Here is a 19903-nt window from a genome sequence, read left to right as displayed (position 1 = left end):
GGCTTCCACTGTTACAATCACTCCGAGCAGCTTCAGGTCCACTCATGAACCACTTTCATGGGGGACCGCACTGATCTCCTCAAAGGACTCACATTGCCCAAATTCCAGCCTTGAATAAGTTTTATCCCCACTTCCACCGAAGACACTGGAAGTGTTGGCACATGGTTTTAACACAAGAGAGCAATTCCCCCTGGGCGACTGTTTCCAGGACTCCCCTTACTTTGATTTTATTTCTTCTAGATCGGTCTTCTAGGTCCCCTACTTTGGATCTGTGCCAAGTTATCTCATCAGTATGGCCTTATTGGGCATCTACTAAGTCATCGTGGGCCTGAGAAATTCTCCCATATTAGATTCCATATGGTGAATCCCTTTTCCAAATCCAGAGAGCGTGTTATTAAACTTGCCCAGCATAGAATTAATATCCTGTTGAATAGTGTCTCAGTGACAGCAACATCTCTTTCAGAGTCACTGTAGATAATGTGGAATCCCCTACTTGATATTGCTCCAACTCTGTCCCCCTTATAGGGCCTATCTGCAGTGTTGCATCCCTGGTCTCGCCTACTGCGGGATCCGGAGCCTCACGTTCCTCATGTTTTGCAGAGGAAGGGGATGTTGAGGGAGAAGGCTGGTGATGTGAGGAATCATCCAAGCTTCTTGGTGTCCTTTCCGAGTTTACAGGGCTCAGATGTGGAGGTGATTCTCGTGCCTCATGCACGGATGATGAAGCTGACAGTGGCATTGCAGCACCATCTTGAGAAGCACGAGCGTGCTGGGGCCGGAAAAAATAGGAGAGCTTTTGAGGCTCTGCTTTCTCCTTCTTGCGTTTTGTCATGTTCCTAACGGTAAGGAGAGCTTCAGTGATTGCTAAAAAAAAGGTCGCCTTAGTCCAGTCTGTCACGGAGCTCCTTCAATCCTGAAAGCCAGCCGGACACGCCCCCTTGGCTCTAGTTTTTGAAATAATCACCTCAATAATAACCTCATAGAAAACTAATGAAACATGAAAATTAAGCAAAATTAAACTAGATAAGCCTACGTATACAAAATTATTTTATTAAATACTTAATGTCAATATATTCTATATTCAGTATATTTACAGATCTAATCACAAAGAAGTCATTGGAAAATGTATGATTTCCTTTTATGCTGATGATCAAGGCAATCATGTTGAAGGCAGCAGCAGTAGTCTGCCATCATGTGTCTATCCCACCTGCCCTGAGACCTTTCTTCCATCACCTTTATATCTTGATGGAACCTCTCCCCTTGTACCTTACTGAAATTGCCAAGGTTTTCTGGAATTTTTTGCAAATGGCTATGGAGATAGTGTACATTTATGCTCATAGTAGCACCCAATTTTTTGTACCAGTTCTTTATAATTTTGTCCTTTATGGTTACCCAAGAAGTTACTGACAAACATGACATAGCTGTGCCAGGCAGAAGCTTCAGTATCAGTCATGTAACTTGTGAAATTTAAATAATTTATCAGTTTCCAAATCTGGGGTCCATCAAAGATTCCTGTTTTTAATATTTTAGTACTCAATCCAGGGAAGAATCTACGATTGTACTTGAATCAATCACCATCCTTGTTCAGAGCTCTAGCAAATTGCTTCATTTTCACACTTATCTCTTCTTCACTAAAGCGCAGGCATCTCTCTTGCACATGCGGGCAGTTCTGACGCTGGGCGTGCCTCTGTTTCTGAACTTTATTCCGTCCAATCCACTGGCTAATCAGAAAAAAGCCTCTTGATCAGCCCTGGCTATTTAGCTAGCCTACAGACTGCACTTTGTGTTCGTGCAACGTGTCCCCACTAGTGCCGAGCCCCTAATTCTGTGTGCTAGCTCCTGTTCACCTGATGCTTAATTCAGTGTTTCCTCTGTCCAGCTCCTTCGTTAACCCCTCGTTGTCCAGTCTGTTGGTCCCAGCCAACTCCCCTGTGCTTTTCCAGTGTTCCTGTCTGTCTGTGGATATCCCTGCCTGCTGTTGCTTTCAGTGACTTCTGCGTTCCCTGTTCCCTACAGTTGCCCTGTGTCACTGGTTTCTGTCTCTTGGATTCCTGGCTATTGACCCTTGGCGTGTGACCTGACCCCTCTTGCCTGCTTCCTGCCCTGCCCCCGGCTTTCCTTGACTAACCTTCTGCTTTGTGATTTGGTACACCAACTTGGTGTGCCCAAGGGCCGCAACGTGGCAGTAACCAGTGGCGCAACATCCTCACCATCATAGGCTCTGGAGAAAACCTGGTTACTGCTTAGACTCTGCGCCTTGGCCCTTCTCATGGCTCACACCACCTCCATGGTCACACCCCTAGTGGTCCTGTCTCTCTGTGCATGACATTCATTAATCTCAACTTGTTATGTAGTGGAGGGAGAATGATTTTTTTCTTTGTCAACCATTGGCTCGTTAATGATGTTCGCTGCACCTTTTTTCATGTTTTCCCTTGCAGGCCAAGTCACTTTTTTCCAGTGATCCTGCTTTGCTCTACTATCCCACAAGCAGATGAAACACGGGTACTTTGTGTATCCACTTTGCTGTCCAAGTAGGAAGTTCACCATTTTTGAATCAACACATATGGACCGTTGGTGTTCATGATAGCAAAGCTTTTGTAGAACCATGCTGATGTTTTCATATTCTTCTTTAGGTTTTGTTGAATGACTGATTGGAATTGATGCATAGCAGTTGCCATTGTGCAGTAAAACAGATTTCAAACTTCGAGTGGAACTGTCTATGAGAAGCCACCAGTCTTCTGCTCTGTATTTTGGTACTTCCATATGGGCTAGTAGTCCAGGAATGTTACAACAGTATACGAGTATATGGTAGGAGTGTCACCTCTCTTGTCCTGTAAACTGTTATTTAAACTTCCGGTTTCAGACAATTCTTTTCTTTTAGCCTGGATGCTAAAAATTCAGATGCTGGTTTTGACAGACTTAGGTCACGTAATAAATCATTGAGCTCTTCTTGGAAGAACTGCTGGTTTCATGAAACACTTCTTTCATATTCACTTCCACTGCTAACTCCTGGATTACACTCCAAACCCTGTAAATCCTCCATGTAGGATACAGGAATATCAGGGAGTATACTAAACACTGGTATGGGAACATCAGCACCATGCGGCACAGGTCATCTTGCTGATTCCAAATCAGGGTACTCCCATTTGTTTTTCTTGTACCGATTGAAACCTTTTACATTCACAGCACAAAAATAACAATCAATATGATGATTTTTGGGCTCTTGCCAAACCATAGGTACACCAAATTTCAGACTTCTCAGTTTTCCATTTTTCCACTGACGTAGACACTCTACACAAGTTTTACATACCATATGGGGAGACCAATACTCACCTTGGTCCCCCAGTTTAATACCAAAATATGCAAGATATGCTTGTTTCACAAATTCTGTAATGTTTTTCTGTTTTTAAACAACTTCTGCTTGAAGGACTCATATTTCTGTAAAAAAAGAAAATGTATGAATAAAAAGAAGGCAAATGAAAGTTTCATAAAAATTATGCTACATTTAATATATAAAATGCAAAACATCGGTGTAAATAAAGATTGATAATAATATGCTGTGTTAACATTTGTTGTTGGTAAAATCGTCTATTCCAATTCTTGTATCACGAGAACTAGAGCCAATTCAATTAAACTGATGTAATTTCTGGATTCAGCAGACCTGAATTACACTAAATATATTAGAATAAGCATAGTAAATAAATATGTCCTGTTAGCTATAAATCTTCAGACAAAGTCATAAATATGCAATGTATCCTGTCTATCAGTTACATTTATTTTTCAGTTGTTATTACTTACTTTGTTTTTATTTTTTTATACACTCTTATTTAATTATCTTATATTCCTTCGATAACAAACAAGAAAATATTGGTATATTATCATTACAGAAAATAGAGATGGGGAGGGGGGGATGGGATGATCTTGAAAAAATATAAGTAATTTGTGAAACAACATAGCTACTGCAATGAATTCCAAAAATCAAACGTCCCATTATTTTGGGGACTACTTTATGTCACGGGAAGCATAAATTATGCCATGCAGAATAACGATGTTTATGTAGTATGTGATGTAAGTCTGAAGGGTCTAAAGTAAATTCCATATAATCGAACCATGTATCAAAGAATTTTGTCACTATGTTATCTTCGGAATCATTTGCTTCTAGGAGATCCCTGTAAAACAATGTTCTCATGAAGTTAAGAACTAAATCTAAATTAGAAGGTTGGGCATGAACCCACTGTAACATAATTGCGCGTCTTGCTGCCAGGGGACATAAGAAAATCCACTGGCGAAGCCCTTTCTTTATCGGCTTAGTATAAGCCTCCCAACACCCAAAAAGACAAACCAACGGCTCAAGGTTGACTACCAATTTCTTTACCCTATGTATATATGAGGTAACATTGCTCCAAAAGTGTTGTATCAAAATACAGTCCCAGTAACCATGTTTAAGTGTTACCGGCATAACACCATATTTCTGGCAATTTGCATTATACATGTTCTATTCGCCTGGGATGATGTCGCTTTTGGCTTATACAATTTATGGGCCCTATGCAGAATCCTAAACTGGGTTTCCCTCAAGTTTTCGTTGGGCGTCGCCTTACGAGTCTCAAGGTACTACTGAACTATCTTATCCGTCAGATCAAATATATTAAAATCTCTTTGCCAGGCACGTACATTGGAATCCGACAATGGTTTAAGATAAATTGCTTGTAGTCGCAAGGATAACGATGCAATAGAAGGTGGTGTCTTTGTTACTAAATTGTCGAATCTATCTCTGACAATTGTTATTGCAGGATCAGGTATACGGGATCTACAAAAATTTAAAAATTGAAGGTAGTATAAAGGATGCGCTTCCTGCGCATTTAATTTATATTTATATCTTATGGTTCGTAATATAACGGGTCTTGTTATGCTTTCGCTAAAAAAATCATGTACTGTACATAATCCTTTGGCTGCCTATTGGCAGTATATTAGGTGTTCTATTCCTTGTGGAAATTGTGGATTTCCCGCTATCGGTAGGTATTGGGATATAGAAGAAGGAAGACCTAATTTACATCTAACCTCCCACCAGGTGGGTTATGTATCCCGAATCAACACATTATGTTTCAGATGTACTGGTAGTTGAGAGGGACTGCTATGTAGGAGAACTGTCAAACACCTTGGGTATACCAATGCTTGCCCCAAGGTAATATTTGAATAATATGAGGTCTCCTTTATCCAATCAATTACATGGCAGAGACTACATGCTAAATTTTAAAGTCTGATATTAGGAAAATTAACTCCTCCATGTATTATAGGTAAAAACAATTTTGTTGTAGACATTCTAGCTCGTTTACCTTGCCATATAAATTTGGAAAGATTTATATAGAGATTGAATATCCACGTCTCAAAAGCATTGGTACTGTCTGGAGAGGGTATAATTGGGGAATGTCACCATCTTAAGTAATTGGCATCTTCCCATAAGTAAGAGTGGCAGGTTTTCCACAAATCTAGCTCTGTTTGCATCTTTTGAAATATGGGAGAAAAGTTTAATCTATACAAAGACAACGGCAATTTCCCTATTAAAATGCCTAAATATGTGATATGGTCATTGACAACAGAAAAAGGAGAGGTACGTAACCAGTCCCTATTTCCTACATTATTTAGAGAGAGAATTTCACTTTTTGAAAAGTTTATTTTGAGACCAGCCACTTTCCCAAATTGGGTAAAAACAGTTTGTGTTGCTGGGATATCCTGTGTTGGGTTGGACGTAAATAGTAAAATGTCATCTGCACAAAATGCGGCTTTAAGAGTCACATTGTGGAACTCGATACCATGTAGCAGAGTACTGTCATTAATTTAAGGGAATAATGGCTCAATGGCTATATTGAATAGAAGGTGGGATAGAGGGCAGCCTTGTCTTGTACCCTGCTCAAGAGGAATTGGATTTGACAAAAAACCTGGTGTACCAATTCTAGCTTAAGGGTCTGAATAGGTTTGTATTCTGATTGTGACAACAGTTCTTCATGTCAGTGTAATATGTGTAATTACCTATAAAAGGTTTAGGGATCACCAGGCCATATTTCTTTGAAAGATGCAGATTAGTGTAACATGCTTTACAATTCACTATGTATAGGAAGTTGTGGTTATGGAACCAAAGGTAATGTACATTGTTTGGACTGAGGGGACAGAGTTGAGGTGTGACTGGGAGGAAGAAATTGGTGTGGAAAGTGAAAGCAGCCAAGGTATGGGGGAAACTGTCCTCCTGGGTTTGTATGGATCATAGCATTACAGCTGACCATAAGACTGTCTGCAGAAAGATCTGCCATGAGGGTGAAGACGGTGTTTAACCATTTGGTAAGTGGCTATTCCCTTTTCCCTGCCAGAATCATTGATTTAAAGACTGACTACAAGCCAAATATCTGTTCCCAATTACCAGTTGCCTCTAGCCACTTATATTCTATCACATAGCTGCAGAGTGGCTTCAGAAACTCTTATCTATGTTTATTATTGCCTACTAAGACCCCCATACTTTTGCTTGTAAGTAAGGTTCAGCTGTAAAGAGGTAATCTGCTTCAACTAAAGCCATGGAGTACTCCAAGCTTTCCTGTAATTCAAAGGAGTCTTAGTAACTGCCAGCTAGAACTGACCCTGTGTTCTAGATGTGCACCTCTGAGTGTTGCTGTAGGCTGTGTTTGGGTGGATAGCAACATTGCTGTTCTAGCCAGTCTGCGTTTCTTCATTTCTGGGTTTACCTAGCTATCTTATGTAGCCAAATCTAAACCAATCTGACTATAAATTGAGGTACCTATGTGAAAAAACAGGAAAACTACACAGACTCAAGTATAGACCTAGGGCACAAAATGAAGTTATCATTGATAAAATCAAAACAATAATCAACAGAAATGCCAAAAAACAGTGTGAGTAAATGTGTTCATGATGTGTTATTTTAAAACTAAAAAAAAAAATGTGTAAAAACATTCTTATTCTCTGTTTTTCCTCCCCCTCTCCTTTTTAAAGGTTAAAGTATTTTGTCCTTTTAAGTTGATTAGAATGGTTTGCTCTTGATAAGAATGAAATTTTGTGCATTATTGTTGGCTACCAGTAGATTGACACAGCGCAATCGAGTGGCCTGAGTATAGACAGAAATTCTTTATCCAATGCCTTTTGCTGGTTATAAAATATCCAGGTTTATACTTAAGTATATATAAAATATTTATGGTTCATTGTGTTGCTATTTGGTGACAGTAGCCTTAACACTGTCTCTCTCTCTCTGTCTCTGTTGTATGACTGTATTTTGTCAATGGCCCTAAACAATGGTCATACAGTAGTAAATTATAACACTAAATAAACAGCTTTAACACACCCAAGGAGTGGGTTAATCCTTTTGAGAAATGTTCATGTTGACCATAAATGCACAATTCACTGACACAATTCACTGTAATGTCAAAATATTTACTTTTAAAGAATATTGTGGAAAGAGATACAAACAGAAAAATATAAACATTTATTCCATGACATAAATATCAGCAATTTTTATGAACAAAAAAATAAAATCCTGTTTTGCAAAGTACATCATGATACCATTTACAGAATACAAATGCAAACTGTGGGTGATTAAAAGGGGAAGTTCTTTGGACCCTTTTATTCCTTCCTACATAATAGGTATTGATTCATATTTATATGAACAGATTTAAAGAAAATAGGTCTTAAGAGCCCTAAAAAAGGTTGTCACCTGAGGGTCCATTGTTACCATACACTCCCTAAACTGATCTCTGATAAACAAATGAATGTTTTGTGCTATGTCTTTAGACAAATGATCTCCCCCTTTCCCAATTAAAAAAAAATAACTTGTAGAGGTGGGCTATTAAAAGGTGCTGCTATTAGCCAGTTGTCTGGCTGTCATGCTGATTTAATGGCTTCAGTTCAGTTCCATGCTGTTTTAGGCTAGAGTAAGGAAGTTACATTTAACATTCAAACTTTATACCTAATTTTTTTTGTGCCTACATTGTATGCTGTCAGTATCCAAAAATACATATTTATGTATTTTTTTATGACTTAAATTGCACTCATTTGCACTTTGACTTTATCTTGGTAGACATTTACTATTATGTAAAGCACCAACAACGTTTATTATCTTTTATTTAAAAAAATCACCAACATATTACACAAAGCAGTACAGTACCAGTTTCGCTGGTCAGTTACCTGTCTTTTCAGACAAAGGGCCCATACTTAGCTGTGATATGTGTATAAACATTTTAAAACTCTAGGCCAAGCCATGTATGCAGACAACTAAATATAATTTTACTGCATGTTATTTAGCTGGAAGGAAAACAGAAATATACAAAATTTGACAATGGCAATGTATCCAAGGTAACACTTATAATTTTGTGAATTTCTGATATGAATACTTTGTGTTTTGTGACTCCTACTGTTGTTGCATTTATCATTTGGGTTTATCTATCATGGGTAATAGAACTTATAATTATCAAAGGAATTTCTAACAAAATTTTATGAGGGGGTGCTGAGAAGTTCCTGGCTTTGCTCCCTTCCAGATGAAATAGAACAATGTGTGGGGGCATATCATAGCCTAATATCTTAATATGTAACTGTGCAAATATCAGGGCTTTGCGATTCTTAAAACTGTTTTTTCTTTTAGTGAGAAGCTGTGATGGCAGAGGCCCAAGCAAGTTTCACGTCGTTAGAGTTATGGGCCATCATGAAGTTTTGTTTCTCCAGGGAAAGTCAGCAAAGGACATTCACACAGATGTCACAAACACTGGGGGAGAAGTGTCCTTCCTTTCCCTGTAGAAAAAAAAAAACACTTCATGACTGCCCGAAACTCCAACAACGTGAAACCTGCTTGTGCCTCTGCCATCACAGCTTCTCACTAAAAGAAAAAAATAGTTTTAAGAATAACAAAGACCTAATATTTGCATACTAAGTTACATATTAAGATATTAGGCTGTCATATGTCCCACACTCATTTTTCTATTTCATTTGGAAGGGGGCAAAGCCAGGAACTTTTCAGCACCACCACGTACACGTTTGTTTACCCATATGTATGCTGCAGTTCTGAGATGTTGCATCAAGCTTGGAGAATAAGGTCAAAAAATTCTAATTTAGTTCAGAATACAATTTAAAATCTGCATTATAACTTCTCATATAGTATAGTCATTACTGTGTCTTCCAGGATTCTTGCTTATAGTTTGAGGCCCACTACACATTTTTATAACATTCTTGATTTATTTTAGGAAAAAAAAAAGGTGGAAACAAATGACAAACCTTTTGAGATGTACAATATAGTAAACAAAAGTCACACACACAATACAACTACTCAAACAAGGGAACCCATAGCAGGCTCAGACCAGTCCAAGGTGGATAAAGATGAACCTCAGGCCAAAAGCATGGACCCGTCAACAAAAAGGTGGAATGTTCATACAAGTGAAGCAGTAGAAGGCAGAGAGAACCCGTAACAATAACAGCATCCACTGGGGACAAGGAAAATAAAAGCTTTGTAGGAAAGCCCAATAAGTTTGCTTCTTCTGTTAGAGGTTAGTAGATCCAGACCCGAGAGTACCATGAGTGCTAAAAGTGCATTGAGATAATGTGTCTTGGCCAGAGTGTAACCTTAAGAGTCCAACAAGACCAAATGACAAAGAGGTCAAGCTCCAATGAAGGAAAGAGCTCTGTACAAAAAAAACTCAGCTGGAAGTGCACCTACAATCAGAGATAGGTAATTCAACAGAAGCTGCTGAAGCAAAAGAAAACCAGTCATTCATCCAAAAAAGGATTATTAGCCACTCAGGCACATAGACCCAAAAGGTCTCATAGGATGGAAGATATTTGTCCCCTAAGTTTGTACTTTAAAATGGAAAAGGGGCATCCCAGGAAAAAGTGGGATCCGGTCATGACTAGCTTGAGTTGGCGTCTCATTTGAGGAGTCTTGCTGGTCATGTTTGGTGAAGTAACAACTCAAGCCCAATCTAGACACACTAGCTCTTCCATGCTACCCTCACAACTAAGATTTTTATATTAGAATATTTCTCATTATCATGGGCCTCAGCAATCCTTCAGTTACTTACTACATCCCTTCATCACTGATTTCATAGGAATTCAGTGTTTCAGATATTTTTGCTGTGGTGTTTAACCTGGATGTGTTCCCCATTTGGCCTAGTGCCATATGTATACTTCTATACATATATTCTTTGTGTGGACTGCTTCTCTCCTGAGATAGCATTGACCTCACTATGGATCACTGGCAGTTATGCTAAGGGTTAGGGCAAGGGCAGACAGTGGGAGATGCAAAGTTTGTGGTTGTTCAGGGGTCCTATACCCTCCTCAGCAACAAGGGGCCCCGTGGGGGTCAGTTCTGGATCACTGTTGGCTATTATCCACCACATTTTAGTATATCTTGAACAGCTCCAAATGTGTGCTGACCAGCGAAGTAAACATAGGAACTGAGGAATATGAACAAAGCCAAATGTAATATGGGACAGCAAGGTAAGTACATGCAATTGAAGAAATGAAAATTGCAAAGCAAATATTTTAGATTATGCATTATGCATAACATGCAAAGGTAGGAAAATAATATATATATATATATAAATACACACATATATATACTTGCATTTTATGTAACCTAAGAATAATTATGTGGTAATTCTATTGCAATTCATTATTTAGATAAAACAATAGTAAAAAATATTACTTTGTATAAAACTTATACCTACGTATACTTTTTTGTTTGAAATATCCTATTGCATTTCTTGACACCTATTGGTGCTGTATTACAAAGCATGTTTAGCAACAGTTTAGCATATACAGTATATATACATGTACAAAACTGGTAGCAGACAAGTCCTGAATAACTTTACAGCATGTTTTGTCAGACTGATGGTCATAATCTTGCATCATTTTTTTTATGACCTTGGAAAAGAGAATCGTCCATTTTCTTTTTTACTCCAGATTTTAGAGGCCTAAAATAAAAGATAACATGTAATCAACAGCAATTCAGAGAAAGTAAAAATCAGATTAACAATAAACAATACGCAAACCAAACATCTACAAGTGAACATATCCTGCACATTAAATATGTCAAATATTAATTGCCTTTGTATCTCTTACAGCAATATTTAAACCCTGCCTCCCCCATCCTCCTTTAGCACAAAATATAGAAAGACATTCAAGTAGTAGGTACTGGCATCTTCATCTATAAGAACATTTTCCTAATCCTATCTGACTTGGCTTATGAAAGAAAAAGACAAAATAGCAAATAATAAAGTGCAAGTCTGTATTTAGTAGACTAACACTTGGTGGCCTTGGATGTCCCCCCTAAAAAGAATTATAAAGTCAATGCCAATGGAAAGGGATGGAGAAAGCTACCCGACACACACTTCCTGCAGAAGGTCCTAGCACTAGTTTGTTTTTGGGAAACAAAATGCAGATTCATAAGGTTTATTAACCAGTTCTACCTTTGATCTTCTAAAAGAATCCTCCAAGAGCATAGGTATAAATCAATGGGCCCCTCAAAGAAAAATGTGGATGCTGCACCCACCTCCACCCCCTTTGGAGAAAAAAGTGGAAACTGGGGCAGCTGCTGGCACTGCTGCAACCTGTAATCTTATTTCCATTCCCCTCTATTACCCCCACAGTGAAAGCTACACACACACTAACATATATATATCGTATTTTACGGCGTATAAGGCGACTGGGCATATAAGACGACCCCCTATTCTAACCAAACAGTTGGGGGTCGTGTTATACGCCCAGTATTGTACTGTTCCTTCTGCCTGTCAGATCTCGCTATTGTGCACGTTCCTTTTAATGAATGGGCGTGTTCTAGTGGAGAGACAATACAGGCTCACTTCCTCCTGTGCAGGCTCGCGTTCTCCTGTGCAGGCTCGCGTTCTCCTGTGCAGCTTGCCAGGAGGACTCGCGGGGACGCGACTCGTGGGGACGCCGGATGGGAAGCAAGCTGCAGGTAAGTACCGGTACCCAGCGTATAAGACGACCCCCGACTTTGGCACAGATATTAAAAAAAACAATATGGGAATTGAAACTTGATTGATAATTAAGACCATTTTATACATTTTGTGACTGCTGGTCACTTATTAGGAAGAAATGGTGTGACTCACGCTCCTACACACACACTATCACACATATAACAGCATATACCGTATTTTTCGCCGTATAAGACGCTCCGGAATATAAGACGCACCCATATTTAAAGGAGGAAAATCTAGAAAAAAAGATTCTGAAAGATTATTCCCCTTCTGATCACTCATGTGCCATTCAAATTCCCTTTCTGATTACTCTGTACCTTTCAAATTCCCTTTCTGATCACTCTGTCATTCAAACTCCCCTTCTGATCACTCTCTCATTCAAATTCCCCTTCTGATCACTCTGTGCTTTTTTTCTATTGTACGGCAGTTAGGACAGGAAACAGCAGGTGGCGCTGTGCCGGCTTCTTTCGCTTTGCTTTACAGACAGGAGAAAACACGATGCTGGCAGAGGAGAGAAGAGAGACACGCTGCAGCCAGAGACACACGCAGGATCGGGCGAGTATAATATTTTAATTATTTTTTTTGTAACACATTTGTCGTATAGGACGCACTAACTTTTCCCCCCCAGGTTTTGGGGAAGAAAAAGTGCGTCTTATATGGCAAAAAATACGGTAACATATAAACCCTTCTGATCTCTCTGGAACCTTCATCCACAGGCAACATGTTGCTGTCAAATCCCATTACTCTAGCTCCTCTCTTCTTCAACACTCACTACAGCTTCCTGCTCTGTCTTCCTGTTATATGCACCAGAGTGTGGAGGTTATTTCGACAGATGCAACTAATCAAAGTAATTTGGCCAGCAATGCAGCCAAGTACAAGTTTGTCTGTCCTAAGCTAGCAATCAAAGCAGTAGAGGTAGGAGATGCAGCTGAAGCAAAGGCATTAGTAAGCACTTCATATGAGGCAACAAACGTCAAGGCCCTTCCCTCCTGCAGGGGCTTCTGGGGTGATAGTTACACTCCTGGATCTATGATCTTTGGTCCTTTTACAAAGACAAGATTAGTGGATGATCAACAAATCTCTAAATCTAATATTTTTGCTTGTTATACATGAAATCATTAAATAATGAACTCATTTCAAATTTGTAATAGTTTTTGCTTTTCCTTGTTTTCTCCTAGGTATTAACTGTACTTACCTTGCAAGATTTTCAACATCTTCAATGGTTTCCGGTAAGGATATTCCCATTGTTTCAGGCAATAACATAACTAAACCACCGCATATAAGGCCAAGAATTCCTGAACAAAAAATCAAGCATAAAGTAAGAATGTTGTTGTATTGTTTATTTAATTTGACTTAGGCCCTGTTGGAGTGCACAACCTGTGGTAATGCATGCTGGTGTGACACGGTGCCCCAATTTACCTTATCAGCTGACTTACGCTGCAGTGCACAACAATGCATTACCATGCCTTGTAGTGTTCTGTGATAATAAAAATAGTGCTTGCACCTTTAATGGTGTGTTTTAATTTGTAAGGCATTCTATGTAAATATCTGGGCTGATGACACAACAGTGCAACAGTTTGAACCCAGCCTAAAACCTATTATTTCTACTAGATACAAGCTATCACCTAAAATGTTTATGATGCAGAGTACAGTGAGCTGCACTCAACATAAGCAGGGAAGAGGAGTATGCTTTGGCCTCTGCAGCACTAAGTCACAGGTTTAAATCTCAGCCAGGACACTATCTGCATGGAGTTTGCAGATTCTCCCCACGTTTGAGAGGGTTTCCTCCAGGTACTCCGGTTTCCCTTTCTACATTCCAAAAACATGCAGTTAGGTTAATTGCCACCCATCTTGAACCCCCCCCCCCCCCTCCACAAAAATTGACCTTAGACTGTGTTAATGACATGTGACTATGGTAGAGACATTAGACTGTGAAAAAAAGGGACAGCTAGTGAAATGACTATGGAATTCGTAAATAATAATAATGATGATGATAATAATCACAGAATCTATTTGTACTTAAAAATAAGTTTAAAAAACGTATTTACTTAAAAAGTAAGTTTTAGTTGTTTACATTGACATTTTCTAAAGTTGTGTTTTTTTTGCAAATGATGTTATTACAATTTGAACAAATCCGTTTATAATTACAGAGGTATACATTCTCACCAAATATAATGAGCGGCAGTTCCACCCATAATTCAGCCAATCGGAATAGGAGAAAAGGTGCGATTATTCCTCCTAAATCACACATTCCCGAACATAAAGATACACCAAAATTTCTAGGAATATAAAAAATATAAATATAAAACTCTTTAGAAATATTTTTGCACTAAGCATTTGAAGAAAATAACAGGAGTGTAATTTTAAAAAACACTAGTCATATATGTGAAATATAAACAAAAATATGAACAAAATTAATGCCTATAAAATATAGTACTGCTAAAAAAAAGTCTTTCTGAGCAAAAATCTGAATTAGAGGTAAACATACAATTAAAGATATTGCTGCAGCTTTTTTGAAACATAGTTCAAACACTGTTTATCCCCCCCCCCCAGCGGTAATCCCGAGTGTGATTTGGGGTGGATTTTCCATGCAAAAAGCGGTAATCCCGAGACACTCCGAGTGCGACCCCGACACTCGGGGTCGCTAAAACGATTTAAAAACCCACTTACCTTGTTCCGTTGTTGTCCCCCGGCACCCTGCTGGTCCCCGCAGGTCCTGGGACACGTCTCCCTCCGATCTCCAGTCGGTGAATGCAGAGATGATCTCTGGGGTTTCCCAGTGGTATACAGTACACCCTCGACTATCTGGCCTAATGTGGCGGCAGGGTTCCTCTCTTTGCACCCGCGGACATCTGCTTACAGTTATGGAGAGCAGGCAGCAGCGACGCTGCAACGTGTGCCATACAGACGTTTGCCTGCGCCGCCCCGGCATTTTAGAATGCAGATTTTTTTCCCGAACTCTGTACTAGGCCGGATAGTACAGAGGCCCGGGTAGTCGCGAGCCGTATAGGCGAGATCCCACTGTAATTATATTATGTTAAATTATATACCCAGTACATTCCAGCTCAGGTTTTTTGTTTTTTAAATGAAGATAATGTTCAAGCAGGTACGTATGTTTTATTGCAGAAGAGAAATCACCTGCTCCTTTTGCAATAATGAACCCGCCTGATAGATTTTTTTCCTAGAAGTGCTGGCAGAAATAAAACTAGTAATCTTACGTCACATTTCTGGAAACATAAAATGTAAACAAATGCATCTTAACCTCTTTAAGTGCACAAGGGCTAGTTCAGATTGCTAGTGAGGTTCCAGTGCATCTATTGCATCCTCACACTCCTGAAGCTACATTCATTTAGACGGAATCAATAGGAGCAGCAGTAACTGGTTCAGTACCACCCTCTGTAAAATGCTCAAATGCTGGTTCTTTAGGAAATGCTGTTCCTTGCCACCAGTTTAAACAAGTCCTTAGGCTTTTTCATCTTATTACATAAAAAACATGAAGGCAAAAGTTTTTAGTGTAAAGATTTGTGGATCACTGTGTATTTACAGCAGCCAAATGCAGACATTAGACGTATGATACTCATAAGGAAAGGACTGGTAACAAAAGAAATTTCTAAGTAAAAAAAAATATTTTTTCTCACCTCATTTTGGTGAGGATGCTAATTTTTTTAGATCTCCCATCATTTGCATCTCAGGGACAGTAATCATTAGAACCAGTAAAGGGTAAATCTACCTGTCTTGAATAGAAATAAAACCTGATGGGTTTTAATCAATTCGCTACTCTACAAAAATAAGCATAAACGTTTTAGCTATAGATACTGTAACACAGTAACAAAAAGGTCACCTATGTTACCAGACAGAGTGCAGAATGGACAATTTGTGGGGCCAAGGTATCTCAAATATCACATCTGAGGTAAAACCAGCATTGAGTTGTCTGCAGGTAACCTATAGGTTTCTCTGCTAATTGTTCATAATTTTTATGGGGCTAGCTTTGTTGGGAATCTCTGGGCCCCACATTTTTCTAAGGCCCAGAAGCCTATTTAGTACATCCTGTGCTAAGCAGCAGGTAGCTGTGGGTTAATCTGTGTTTGCCCACATAGTTGCATTTCTTTAGAGAGCATTCAGGGTTATATGTTTACCAGGAGGCTGTGTATTTTGTTGGACTTTTGTCATTGTTCACATCAACTCCTGCAAGGGAAGACTATTTTCTTTTTGCTGCTTTTGCCTAATAATTATGGGCAGGAGCCCTAAAGCAAATCTAAACCGTGGAGTTACATCACTGTCAGAATGCTTTGGAAGCTAATGCCTAACAATACATAATATTTACTGTGCCTTTTTTGAAAGTCCAATCATTGTAAAGGCAAAATCCTGTTCTTTTTTTTGAATTTCTTGCATGTGATTACATTGTCAGGTGAAAACAGCTTGAATTTGTTAAATAAATATTCACTTTGCAAAGTACGCATTCTGTACTTCAACAGAATATCGAGCCCTTATTGTTACACCACAATCCACCAGTCTGTTTAAACCTCACTCAATGGCCCTTAATAAAGTTCTCCAAGGCTGGAGAGAATACACTTTCATCAGTGAAGCTGGGTGATCCAGCAAATCTGGAATGGATCTTGTGCAGGATTGAAAACATATGCTAACAAATAGCTTGACTTTTAGGAAATCCATTACAGGTTTGCTGAATTACCCAGCTTCACTGATGAAAGTGTATTCTCTCCAGCCTTGGATAACTTTAATAAATCAGGGCCACTGTATTTATAAAGCAGTAGGTCTGATTTTGAGTAGCATTTTCTGGTGGAAGACCAATCACTGTCATTAAAAACACCTGGAAAATTCTCCAGTGAATGTTAATAAATATCAGATTCACTGCTTTATTCATTTATAAACAATTTACCACCCGCAAAGCATGCCTTATTCTATGAGCAGTGTAAATTCTGACACTGATACCCAATAAATTTCAGAGAGCATCTATCTGCCCTAAGAGTTAGCTACATATACAGCTACACTCTTCTATTACAAGCATTACCAGTGAAAACCGAATAAGTAATGCCAAAATTACTTGGAGTATTTATTAAGACCATGTAAACATTGATAACAATGTTATTCACGTGAGAAAGTCATTTAGTTCATAGTGTGGGATTATCAACAATCTTGTTTTTATAGTAACATTAACACTTAAATATTATAGCATTCCATAAAAGAAAAATGTTATTTAATTACCTCAGTGGTGTTGGATACAGTTCTGTATTAATGAAGTATACTATTTCAAAAGCCATTGTGATTCCCAGTCGTCCTAGTGTGGCTAATGTTATTTTAAGCCACATCACATCTGCAAACCATTAAACATTTAATTTAATTTTTATAAATAAAACATTTTCATGCAAATACATCTACAAAACTTAAAACTGGTTATTTAAAAATGAAACTCAAACAAAACTGAATTGTTATGTATTATTGTTTGTCTTTATTATTCTCACTACACTCAACATTTGTTTTTAGCTGGTAACCGCTCCAGAAGCCTTGACACCAGTTTGTCTGATTAAAGAGTGATGACATGCTTCTATTACAAATAATGCTGAATGTTTCAAAAACCACAGTGCAAAGTTCACACTGCAGCAGTATATGTCTACTAAGCAGAAAAGTTTCCACTTTAATGGATGATTAAAATAGAAACTAGGCTTTGCATGCCTAAAATAATTTATAAAAAATGTTTAACAAAATTGTATTTCTAATAAAAAAATAAAATACACTAACATGGCTATAACTGCACCCAAACATCAAATAATCTCCATCATTATTGCTAAATAAAAAAACACACTTGGTCTGGTTAAGAAAACAAGACAAGTAAAAAATGCAGGCATCTGGGGATATACAACTGTGGCAGCTTTTGAAAGCCTTTGTTCTGCCCAAATGCCACTATGATTGGGCAGGAGGTAGTTGACAAGCTCAATCTAATCATTTATTACTATTGGCTCTATATAACCATATTACTATATATAGGAATGTAGGAATAGAAGAGAGCGGAAAAGCTTTGATAATACTATCATGTGCCAAAGCTTTGCCAAATTAGGGTGGCTAAGCATTTGGCCACAGCAGAAGTACAAAACAACTGCTACAGGTATTTGGTATACAGGTATTTCATCTAGATGACACATTAAAACTATGTTCCTCTGAAAAAATGAAGAAATACAAAACTTTAAATTAAAAAACCTTTACATTGCTTATAGGAAGACAGACAGGCAGGTTTTTATTAAAAATATGTGCTGGGTCCAAGAGCCAAGCTCTGCAGTGCTTCCCGCAGCAGCCTGCTCTAAGCAATATTGTGATCTCCTACCTGACAGAGTCTGTGCAGCCCCAGCTTTAAAGTTAAATGAGCAGGAAGAACAGACAGAAGTGCAAGGTAAGTGTATTCTACTGACATCAACCACTATCTGTTCAGCACATTTGCTTTACTGACCTACCTTTGGGAACCTCTACCCTCCCATTACACTAACAAAATGCATAATTTTTTCCTCCTGACAACTAACATCAAGGACACCAACACTGGGACACTACCAACTTCTGGCAATCATTTCTTTCCACTGACTAGGAACTCCAGGCTTTTTTTCCCCTGTGACAACCAACGATGAGCACTTTTCCACTGACCAACAATAGGTATTTTTTCCTCTCACTACACCAGACATTTTCTATTCCCCTATTTTTTTGCGGGAAGCACTAATTCCTTGTTGTACTGTGTAACATAGTCCCGACCAAAGCTGATCGTTGCTGTAAAATTGAAACTCATACAGTTTTTAAAATAGGTTTAGAAAATATGTTAGCTTTCTGTGTATATGCTTTTTTTTAATCTTTAGATTATTGTAAGTGAGATATTTTATTTAACCATACACCTTCAATCCACAGTCACTACTTAGCACAACCTATTTTTCTCAGTGCCCTCTAAATCAAAAACTAAATTTGTGAAGTATAACTTTGTTGAACTGACATTGGTTCTGCTATTGAAAAAAGTATGGGTTTAAGACTTCAAGAAAGCTAAGGTTTCTAATGGACATTGTTCGCTTGACTGCAGCATTTGATGTCATACTCCCTAGCAGTTGGAAAGGATACTGTGTTGTAAATGGTCCAGGAGTTTTGCAGTGAGAAGAGCCCCAGAGGCACCAGCATAAAGTGGAAGATGTGTGGATATATAAGGAGGAATCAACTTTCCTGGATTTTAAAAATCATTGGACAGCTTTTCGACTGCTAGTCCCTTTATTTTTAGCATTGACATTGTTCGGGTACATATATAGACTGGCCAATTCTGCCTGATCCCTTCTTTCATGGAGATAAGTAAGATGCTTATTAGGAGTATACTCGTGTAGGGTAGAAGTGAGGAGATTTAGACTACTGTTTGAGTTTTTTTACTTTGATTGTACGTTGAAGCATAAATGTTGCAGGAGGTAAATCAACATCAATTAAAGCCCATATTTGACTCTTATGACATGCTTTCTTTATTGTTGTCATCTCTAGTACCAAAGAGTACAAATGTTTCTTAAAAAAGCAGGTAACTCAAAATTGATTTGTATTAAACCCTTTCTCCTATCAAAAAATGTATGTAAAAACTAGAATATATAGAAGTAAAAAGGCAATCTTGTTTGCAGACTTCCTTTAAAAATATATATTATGTATATTTAAAAAACAGCACACTAATTTTGAGCAACTTTAAATATTTTGCAAATAATGGAAATAATGGTGAACTATTCTATTTTTAATCATTTGACCTAATAATGGCTGGCCTGATCCATTTAAAATGATAGTCTTTGATATGATGATCCTAATGTTACAATATTATCAGAGCCACTGTCCCAGGAAAAGTATGCAAATTAGGGATTCTGATTTAATGTTGAATTCCCATGCAGCATATTTGTTCCTTGTCAATAGAA

The 19903-nt window shown here is 38.2% G+C and overlaps 1 protein-coding gene across 2 annotated transcripts in view; it reads right to left on the bottom strand.

The window, feature by feature from the left end:
• Positions 1–8946: 8946 nt before the first annotated feature.
• Positions 8947–19903, bottom strand: part of SLC22A3 (solute carrier family 22 member 3) — a 118272-nt gene continuing 107315 nt past the window's right edge. For both annotated transcript variants that reach the window (XM_072409046.1, XM_072409047.1), the window contains 4 exons: positions 17205–17313; positions 14148–14260; positions 13177–13276; positions 8947–10955 (listed from right to left, as the gene is read on the bottom strand). In XM_072409046.1, coding sequence (XP_072265147.1) covers positions 10877–10955; positions 13177–13276; positions 14148–14260; positions 17205–17313 — 401 coding nt within the window. In that variant the 3' untranslated portion in view covers positions 8947–10876. The remainder of the gene's footprint in view (positions 10956–13176; positions 13277–14147; positions 14261–17204; positions 17314–19903) is intronic.

This window comes from Pyxicephalus adspersus, chromosome 4 (assembly GCF_032062135.1).
Source record: "Pyxicephalus adspersus chromosome 4, UCB_Pads_2.0, whole genome shotgun sequence".
NCBI lineage: Eukaryota > Metazoa > Chordata > Amphibia > Anura > Pyxicephalidae > Pyxicephalus > Pyxicephalus adspersus.
This window is presented reverse-complemented; position numbering and strand designations above follow the sequence as displayed.